General features: G+C 43.2%; 2 protein-coding genes across 2 annotated transcripts in view; one reads left to right on the top strand and one right to left on the bottom strand.

The window, feature by feature from the left end:
• Positions 1-164, bottom strand: part of SLC33A1 (solute carrier family 33 member 1) — an 11,918-nt gene extending 11,754 nt beyond the window's left edge. Inside the window, exon 1 of the mRNA XM_019503184.1 lies at positions 14-164. Within this exon, the coding sequence (XP_019358729.1) occupies positions 14-78 (65 nt within the window). The 5' untranslated portion in view covers positions 79-164. The remainder of the gene's footprint in view (positions 1-13) is intronic.
• A 3,500-nt stretch (positions 165-3,664) lies between these two features.
• Positions 3,665-10,467, top strand: part of GMPS (guanine monophosphate synthase) — a 94,902-nt gene continuing 88,099 nt past the window's right edge. The window contains exons 1-3 of the mRNA XM_019503031.1: positions 3,665-3,710; positions 3,993-4,045; positions 5,447-5,482. Of these exons, the coding sequence (XP_019358576.1) occupies positions 3,665-3,710; positions 3,993-4,045; positions 5,447-5,482 (135 nt within the window). The remainder of the gene's footprint in view (positions 3,711-3,992; positions 4,046-5,446; positions 5,483-10,467) is intronic.

The following is a 10,467-nucleotide window of genomic DNA, read 5'->3' on the forward strand; positions in this document are numbered from 1 at the left end:
GCCCGGCTCCAGCGCGCTGTGATAGCCACCGGGCCGGCGCTGCCGGCTGCTGTCCTTGTGGGACACGGTGGGAGACATGGCGTGCGCCGCCTCACCCGTCCATGCCGCGCCAGCTGCCACCTCGCACCGGTCCGCTCGCAGCTCCCGTCCCGCTCGCCCAGCCAATCAGCGGGCCCAGCGCAGCGCTGCCCCGCCCCCCCAGCCGGCTCGGTCCGCTAGTCTTAGCTGCCCCCCGGAAACAAGCGCCTGCACAAAGCTCCCACCCCCAGCCAGGAAAACCGAACTCCCCACTCAGCAGCGCTGGGCAGGCGTGGTCCCGTCCCATTGGCGCGAAGGCGGGTGACGTCAGGAGGAAGCTGTCCTATCACAGCAGAGCGGGGAAGAGGAGGGTAGAAAAAGGAAATGGGTGGGCGGAGTGCAACAGAGCGGTCCCGGTGGGTCGCGGCTGCGCGGCAGCGTCCGCGTGAGGCTGGCCCGGGCAATGCTACTCCTGCCCAGCCGCCTGCACGGCTGCTGCAGCAGCGCAGCCTCCATGCCCCGCCTGCCCCATCCCTGCCCGGTGATGGTGTGCGACCTGCATGGGCAGTGACCCTGGGAAGTCCTCTAGCCTGTTTCTGAGCCTGTGTGGATACAAGGCCTAGGGACAGCCCTTACACATAAACCGGTTTAAGTGATCAGAAACTGGTTTAAACCTGTAGCAGAAGAGATGCTCAGTGCATATAAACCAGTTTGAGAATGGCTGAAACCGGTTTGAGATAAACTTGGTTGAAGGTAGTATCAGACTTACCTGATTTGGCTCAAACTAGTTTATGCAATGACTGTCCCAGTCTGAGGCACCCCTGCTGGGTTGAGGGCAGCCTTCCTGAGACTCACCCGGTGCTTAGTTTCCACTCTTGTTGACTACAGGAAGATACCAGAGGGATTCTGCTGTGGGGGTGAGGCCAGGCCTTTGGATGTGCCGTTGCAGAGCTCCAGCCAAAGCGCGTAAGCTGTAAGACCCCCTTGATGAGAGGAGCCTCTACAGATATGTCACTGAGCACTGGGAACAAAAACAAGACAGAACAGGGATGGGAGTGAATGTCATTGGTTCATAGCACAATGACGGGGGACACCAAACAGCACACCAGATCATGCTGGCTGGCTCAAATGAGTCCAAGGAGCCAGTGGATGCTGCCCAGTGAAACTGCCTGGAAACTTGGAAGGCCAGGGACAAAAGTTACACATAAACCAGATTAAGTGATCAAAAACTGGCTTGAACCTGTAAAAACAGAAGTTCAGTGTGTAGAAACCAGTTTCCAAATGGCAGAAACTGGTTTAAGATAAACCTGGTTGAATGTAGCATCAGACTTAACTGATTTAGGTCAAACTGGTTTATGAAACTTCTGCCCAAGATCCCTTCCTGGTTCAAGTTAAATCACAGTCCCCCAGCATCCCAGCATGCTTTGCAGGGCTGGACTGGGCTGTCTGCTCCAGCGGACAAGGGTTGGGGAGGGGAGAGACAGGGACTACCCCCATCCCAAGCAAAGCCCATCCGGGGGGTTAAACTTTTTTCCCAGGACAGAGCTGCTCTGTCCTGCTAAACTTATTCCTGGCTGTGACTGAACTACAAATTCCAGAGGTCCCTGGAAGCAGGAAGAGGAAGTGATGAGCAACCCTGTGGAGTCCTGCTGTTGTGATTCTGGACTGCTGTGATTCTGGACCTTGGGGGCAGCAGGAAGAGGAAGCAAACACACAGCCCATGCTGGCTACATGCCAGAGAGCCATGCTCTAGCGCCTCCCAGCTTCTGGCCTGAGTCAGTGCAGGCGTGTGGTTGCAAAAAGTAAATATCTGTCCAGTTGTTTCTCAGTTTAATCTCTGCAGTTTAAACTACCCTGCAAAGACTGAATTGATTCAGCCTTGGGCTTTTTGACTGTCTATACTTAGCTGAACAGACCAGGGACTCAGGAAGCTCTCCAGCAGGTCAGCATGTTATTAACACTGTAGGTTCCTATTTGACATCTCTGGTTTTATCTTGGGAGTCATGGTTACACACCTTACAGTGCTAATGTTGTGCATCACCCTTCAAAGGATCTCACCACACCCCAGAGTGCCATGGCTCCCCGGTTAAGAATCACCGACCTACAGAATCCTAAAGAGATCATAGGTGGTACTGTGAGGGCCTTGCGTTTGCTTGGTGCCCAACCTAGAGGATTCTGAGGGAAGTGAGAGTCACAGATCCTGGCAGCCACTTGTTGGAGGTGACCCCATCTGAGCACAATCTGGGCCCAATCATTCTGACTGGTCCCATGCCACTTCCTTTTTCCCTTGGAACCGTAACATCACAAAGAAAGAAAGGAGCCATTCAGAGCTAGGAGCCAACATAATTGCAATGTAAGTGGAGACAAACACGGTATTGGTGTAAAGAGAGTAGTGAGAGGAAGCCTGCAAGAGAAGAAGAAAAAGAGGTTGTATTTGTATACACACACACACACTTATATATATATAGATATAGATATAAATATAAGTCTATATATAGATATATATCACACACATGCTAACAGATCATTCATATGATATATTCCCTATGTCTCATTAATTGAATCAGGGAGTAAGGACTTTCTTTGGGCAATTATTGATCTGCCTATCAAACTAAATATATCTGATACTTGTCATTTGAATGATTCTACAAATATTACTAAAGCCTGTATAAAGAGTATTGAAAATTGCTCACAGACTATGTATATATAGTGGGAGCATCTACATATTCATTAATGTGCAGTAGTTACTATGTATTTAGTTTAGTACTTGCTTAATGAAGAACTAACTAAATGTGCAGTAACTACAATTACTGCGCAGTAGTACCAGCTCAGTTTTTACTGATACTTACTGCACAGTAGCCTAATACCATTGCACAGTAGCATATTAACATGGTTTTTGCCTGGCACACTTCTGTTATTAGGCAGTAGCACATTACATGTCTCATGTAGACGCACCCACTAATATCTGTAATTGATACAGGTATGAGAAGAAAATTTAATTATAGAACTAGTTTTGAGCATCTTTTTTGATAAGGAAAAGACTAGCAGGATAGCATCTTTTTGATAAGGGAAAGACTAGGAGGACAGTATCAGTACACAGCAGGATATGCTGTATGTACACATGATAAATTGCTAGAATTAAGTAAGGAAAAATACGTTAGATAATGTAGTAAAATTATGTATTATTAAACACCCGTAAAAAGTTTGATAATAAAACACTGAGCTAGCAATTAAGGAAACCTGGGAACTAAAAAGGCAATTCATTCAGAGGTAGTGTCAAGGGAAATCATAGCTGAAACCAGGAAAATTATTCACTTTATTCTGTGAAGCACTTTGCATCTCAGTCATTGAAGAAGATTGAAATCCTATTATCCTAAATACACTATTCCCAGTGTTTTAAAAGATAACATTTGTGAAGTCAGATGAATTAAGGGGTTAAAAAGAAGTAGCTTCCATGACAGGATGTATTGCTAGGTTTTAATCAGTACAATCTTTCTCACCACATTCAGTAAGATAAAAACCTGAGTGGAAGTATATTAAGATGGGACTGGGAGCCAGGCATACCTGAGTTCTGCCGCTAAGTTGCTCTGGCCTAGCCTTTTAACCTCTCTGTCATGTAATATTTGCCTACCCACCTTAGGGTTTCATGAAGGATGAATTTTTTAATGTTGTACAGATCTTTGAAGATGGAGGTCTGAGGGGCAGGGATAGAGGCAGCAGGGCAATGTAGCAGCAGTTGCAGCTCCTGCCTCAACCCTGGGTTGGAGCCAGAGCAGCTACCTGCCCACCCCCTTCCCCTCAATAACTTGCTTACAAGATGAGGGACTTCCCCACCCCACACACCATTAAATGGGGGATGGGGACAGCTCATCTTAGAATCTAGTAACTATGGCAGATGTGAAGAGCTGGGCTGCATTGAAGTGATAATAGAAATTTTAGAACAATCAATACATTAAACATTATTAAATCACTAGGACCAGATGGTATTCACCCCAGTTCTGAAGGAAATGCAGAATTGCTGGCAAAGGTATGTAATTTATCCCTACAAACTGCCTCTGTGCTAGCAGACGGCAGGTTGCCAACATAACATCCCTTTTCAAAAAGGGCTCCCGAGCTTATTAACTCCTGTTGCAGGATACAGTAATGTAATTAAAGACAATAACAATGCATTTGCGCAGAGGGCCAAATCAAGTTTTTAGAGGCAACCTTCTTTGTGGCATTTGCTTAACCTTTGAGTGCTTGACTTTGCGACCTTGCTACAGTATTTCTTTAATGCAATCTTTCTTTAATCTGTGCAGGAACCTCCCACTGTTGGACATTTCAGCAAATTAAAGAGAATGTTATAATTTAGGTTCAAGAATCTTAACCTCTTTACAGTGACTAACTCTGTTAGAATCACTGCCTTATGCAACTAGGAGAGATGCTTTTTAAAACAACTCTGATTTTGATACTATCAATTTTGGAAGAAAAGGCTAAGAAATTATTGGTCCTTCATAGAAGATGAACTCCTTAATTTATATTAAGCAGTTATCATATCCAAATTCATTTCTTCTGCTCCTGTGTATCACATGGTAAGATCTTTTTACTACATACTTTGTGGCTTCATGAGAGGGGCTGGAGGGGATGTTCTTGTGAATCCTTTGGCCATGTAGGAAACATGTTTTTTGTAAATGTAGGAAACAGGATTTGATGGCCCAAGAAGAGCCTTCCAGTCCTATATGCCTCTGGTAATTAGGGTGGCTATCATAGAGGACAGTCTGGTTGTTGTCTGTCCTCTATTTATATGAAACCTAACACATTTGTGTCCTCTATTTTTCTCTTGAAGAGAGAAATTGAGGACATAAAGGCATCAGGTTTCATATCAATAGACAACAGAGTTGCAGAAAACTGGAATGTCCTCTATAATGGCCACCCTACTGGTAATAAGTGTCCTGTTTTTGCCATTTGTAACAGGGCCTCTATCCCATTACTAAGGAGGGGAAGCCTGGAGAGAGAGACATGGCACCTTTAAAAGGACCCTGAGCTGTGTATTGAGGGGCACTAGGGTTCTGTGGGAACTACTGTTAGGTTGCAGAGCCCTGGAAGAGCCACTGCTTGGCTCCAAGAGCTGCTGCTAAGTGTCCAGACACTATAGGAGCTGCTGGAAACCCAGAGATTCTGGAGAAAGCTGCTGCCCCTTCCTCAAGTACTGGAAGTGCAGCCAGCTTGCAGAGCCAAGCAGCTGCAAGATTCCAGACACTAATTAACCAGCCCTAATAGGAGAGTGGTCACAGCTGACCTGAAGACTCCAGGAATGAGAGCCAGGAGAAAAGGCTAGCAGCCTATTAAGAGAGAGGCAGATCAGGTAGCCAGAAAAGGAGGGGGCAAGGCCTTAATAAGACCTAGACCCACAAATAGGGCCTTTGATTGGACCTGGTAAGGCTCATAGGAGGAGTTCTGCCGAGACTGGAGTGGAGGTAGTCCTGTAAGAGAGCTTGTATTGAAGCTAAGTGATTGATGTTGTATACTTTGTTTATATTGCTGTTTTAAAAGCTGTGAGGTATAGGAGTGAACAGATACCAGGGAGCAACAGGTTTACCTAAGCCAGCTGTGGCTTGCTATACCGCTGTTTGATAACAACCACAACAATAGCTTATGAGGATTTAAAAAAAAAAAGGAAAAAAACCCTTTTACTAGATCCTCTTAGAAATATGTTTATTTCACAAACAAAGCATTTCTTGATATCCTTTGCAATTGCATAACTATCATGTAGTACAAGACCAACTTTAAACAGAAAATTAGTAACTTCTTGTTTAAGTAATCAGGAACTTTGTAACGGGGAGGGGACACAAAACTGCTTACAAAACTACATTCCTGTTTCTTAAGAAGGTAACCTGGAGCTTCTATGCTGAATATGTTTTCAGGCACTAATCAGAAAAGGTGTACTCCTGTGGGATGTGTAGAACTGAAAAATGACAACTCTTACTTTTTTTTTCTTTTGAAGAGCTCATTGCTACCACAGCTGAAAGAGTGAATATAGCATTTAGTCTTGATCTGGGTTTGATTTAAAGATTGGCTTGGAGGACAAAAATGCCCTAGTACTGTGTTAATTGCTTGTGATATGGCTCCTATAAACAAAAGAAGTGTTAGTATTTTGGTACTGAAAATCTGAAAACAAGTTTCTAATCCCCATCCCACCAAAATAATAATAATAAAAAAAGACAAAGAACCCCCCTTACAACTGACTTTGTAGATGCAATAATAATGGGCATATAAGGGTTAGCTAACAGATTCAGGATGCAGCTAGCAAGACTATTCTTTAGGAAGTATAACCAAATATACCTGTTTCACTTAACATCTTATGCCCCTTCCTCCTGTGGACAGGCAGCCCAGCCACTGGTTACCAACAAGTCTGAAAGTATCTTTTATCACTTTATATTTTCAAGGCTATTAGTGCCTTCAGTCGAGTCTTGTATAGTTTTCTACATTTTTTTTTTTTTTTCAACTTTGAGGCAGAACTGGAATTTGGGTTTCATGAAGTCCACAGACTCAACATACCTTTATTCAAATCCCTCTGGCTGGAGTGAGTGTAAACATAAAGGAATTTATTGGACTAAAAAAAAAAATAAAATGAAAACAGTGGAACATGCCTCCTGAAACTCCAGCATGGAAAGTAGTAGTAAAAAAAAAGGAAAAAAGTTTGTCTGAAAGGATAAACCTTTGTAAGATTATCTATAACTACAATCATGTATGTTTCCTGAATTTCATATGTATATCTATAGTTTTACTCCCTAAAACTATAGATGAGAAAAAAGGAACTAGCCACCTCCTAGTGAATAAAAGGTGGAATTACATGTCTTGTGTGCACAACATAAAGAAGGCCTTGTTTGCTCTGTTCTAGTGTTTGCTCAAGTGATCTTCACCCTGATCCTCAAAGGTGCTGAGAAATTGCATCTCAAGAATTGGGACTGTACTTAGCACTCAGGAATAAAATTCTAGCTCCATTGAAGTCAATGGGTAATCTGACTTCAGTGGGACCTGGATTTCTCACTAGCTCTCCAAAGTTCAAAGTGATTGTGCTCTCACCATGCATAGTGTTATACGACTTCCTGTTTGTAAAGAAACCTACTAAATTTTCTTAAAGGTAAGAAGTAGCTTCAGCTCCTGCTGTCTAGCTCCTTTTCTCTTAACTATTGATGTTACAATGATGGCAAGAATACCAAGCGCTACTAAGTTCGATAGTAAACTTCAGCAGGTGCGATCCTATCTTTCTCCTAAAATATTCATATTTATACCTTTGCATATTAATAAGACACTGTCAGAAATACCTGTTTTCTCTCTTCCCCGTTGGTTATTTTTGCAACTTTGGAGATCAATTCTTCCATTCTTCAATTCTGTTGATTTCTTTAAAGAAATTTGTTAGCATGATATGATCAAAATCTTTAGAGCAGAAACATTCACGCTTTGATATTATTCTTAGCACAAAAGACCTTTTTTGGAATTCACTTTAGTAGAGAAGAATGTGATACTTGAGACGGGCTAATTCTGCTTCAATTTATTCTCTGACTAGAAGTCTTGTTGTCCCCTCCCCCACTTATCTTAAACCCTTTTGTGAAACTTCCAAGATATTACTAGTGTTACCTTCCAAAAATCTCTTTGATTTCAGATGAGCATTTTCAAAGATGCATAAATTTGAAAGTGGTTTTTTTTTGCAAAATGTTAATAATAAAAGTTTCTTTTTATAAATATTCAAGTGCCAATTTCCACTACTTTTACCTTCAAAATGGACTCAAATGAACACAGTACTGCCAACTGCAAATATTATTACAATTTTTTTTTAATGCCTTGGAAATCACAAGATTGGCTTTAAGAACATAATTTGTTCTAAGTAATGAATTCCAGGCTTGAGCCTTTGAGAGTTATGCTTTGAAATTATTTTCCATCATTTTGAAAGTTTTAAAAAGTTAAATTGAATGCTGAAATTCTGACTCGGTTAAATGACACCAGGAAATGGGTTTTTAGAAAATCATGATGATAAAATGATGGAGTTGACAACATTTATATTGTTTCTGACAACGTTTTGACTTGCCAGGCATTCCTACATAGATTAACTGTGCAAAGGGCATAAGCATCTTAAATGAGTGAATATGCACTGGCATTGAGTTTGATCAGCAGGCCATATTCCAGATTGTGAGGAACACTTGCCTTGATTTCTGAGGTCTGTGTATGCTGAGCTAGAAGATGCATGTACCAGGCCTAAGAAAGTTAACTCTGGAGTTGCTGGGAGAGCTGAAAGAGAACTGTTGTACCTCCTGTGTCTTCTGGGTCACATTCCGGGAGCACGCATACAACTTTGAAATATGAATTTGACTTTGGGACAACATGCATGTGTAATGTGATTTATATCTTTTTTGGATATACATGCCTAGTAGAAGTGGCCCCTAACTCATGGTAGCCCTGATCATATGAAGATGTTTTTATTTTTACATGCCGTGAATAGTGGCAAACAAACAAAGCACTTCCTTTCTCGAGCATCACATCAATAAATAAAAAATATTTAACAAACAGAGAAATATACAATCAAATGTAGATGCACAATTCTATAATTAATAGAGTTGCATTGTTCCATATTAGTAGCATTCTGTCACTTTTATAATTCTGGCAGCTTTTATAATTAGTATTCTGTCATTTAATTCGCTTGTAAGTGAATGCATGCTAATTACAAATGCTGGTTGCAACAGAATGGTACTAATAAGGAACAAGGGAACCAAAATGTGCCCAATAAAGTTGGAATTCCATTGATGTGGTTCCAGTGGCATTGTCAACTTTGACAGCAAAGCTCACATAGTTGCTTACTTGAATCAAAAGCCTGAGATAGAAAAACAATCTTAATTTATGCACAGCTAATTTGTGCACTACTTTTGCAATACAGCATCATATGCCATGTGCTGCTGGTGATTAATGAATTCCTTGGTTGCATATACTCTATGGAATTTCTGCTTCCAATACAAGTCAGCCTTGATCCTATAAAGACTTACACATGTGCTTAATCTTGTAAACTGTGAATGGTCCCATTAAAGTCAATGGAAGTATTCAAGTATGTGAAGTTATGCAGGTACTTAAGTTTTTTGCAGGATAAGGTTTTTAGCCAGTATTAATGCTGATTTATAAAGTGCCTTATTGTCAAGTGGGCTTCTATTTAAAATATGAAAGGCAAAAGGGGGAATAAGTGTTGTGACTTTAAAAACAAAACAAACGAACAAAAAAACCCCAGCTTTACTGCAAACAAACAAACAAAAAAAATCTTGAGGTGAGTACATTATACACAAGAGGTCAAGTAAGGATAAATTATACAGGTCATCCCAAAGGAGAAACAATAAATCCCTCAATACACATTCTTTAGATCTGCTACAGAAAAAATGTATTTATCCAGTGTCTAGCACAGCAGGCCCTTAGTTTAATGAGGTCTTGACCTGAGAAGGCTTGCACATCTGCTTTAAATCAAGCACATTACTAAACATTTAGGAATCATGGCCTGTGGTTGTAGCTTTTAAAGCATTTATTTTATTTATTTATTAACTGGACTTGATTCTGCAGACTCTGCTGATGAATCCTTAACTTCTACTACCAGGTTTCCCACTGGGTGACACTAATGCACACGTATGTGCGCGCAGGACTGGGTTTCAGGATAGAACCAGTCTAAAAACAGCCTGGTACATCCACTGGAAAACTGGGGATAGGAGGGGGAAAAAGGATAACCTATGCTCACAAAAACAATAAAGTAGTTTTCAACTTGTATGTTCAAAAAAAGGTGTTTTGTTTTTCCTATTGAAACATTTGTGAACACATTCAAATCTCTCAGGACTTTTGTTTTGTTTAAATCAGCAGCTGTATGTGTTTTTGGGTTTTTTGTTGTGTTGGGGGTGGGTTTTCTTTGTGCCATACTTAAAAACCCGGCCCAACGTTGACATCTTGGTGAAGAATTGCAAGAGGGCCCGTGTTCGCCCTGGGCTGCCCGCGGAGCCGGCTCCGCCCGGCCCCGGACTAGTCTCCTCGCGGGGGAGGCGAAGCGACGCGGGTGCCCGCCGGGAGCAGGCGGCTGCCGGGGGTCTTTTGCTGGGGGAGGAAGGAGCAGCTGGACCCGCAGCGCGCCCGCCCGGCCCGGCAGGAACAGAGGTGCCAACGGCTCCTACCCGGGACCGTTGCTGCCAGCCGGGGCCTCCGCCGCACCGCGGCCTCCGGGAGAGTGGAGGGGGTCGCAGCACCGCTCCGCCCCGCCTCTTCCGCCGCCTCCGGCTCTGGCCTGTTCCCGCCCCCGGGGAGAAGAGGCGGGCGCGGCGGCCGGCTCCGCCCAGTGGCGGCGGTGGGAGCGGGGCTCACACGGGCAGGATTAGCTCATCTCGGCGGCCGCTCCGCAGCAGCCTCCCCTCGCCCCGGGCGCCGCCGCCCGACCCGGAGCGCCGCCTGCCC

Source organism: Gavialis gangeticus, unplaced genomic scaffold, assembly GCF_001723915.1.
Source record: "Gavialis gangeticus isolate Ggan-Ray unplaced genomic scaffold, GavGan_comp1, whole genome shotgun sequence".
In the NCBI taxonomy this organism is placed as follows: Eukaryota; Metazoa; Chordata; order Crocodylia; family Gavialidae; genus Gavialis; species Gavialis gangeticus.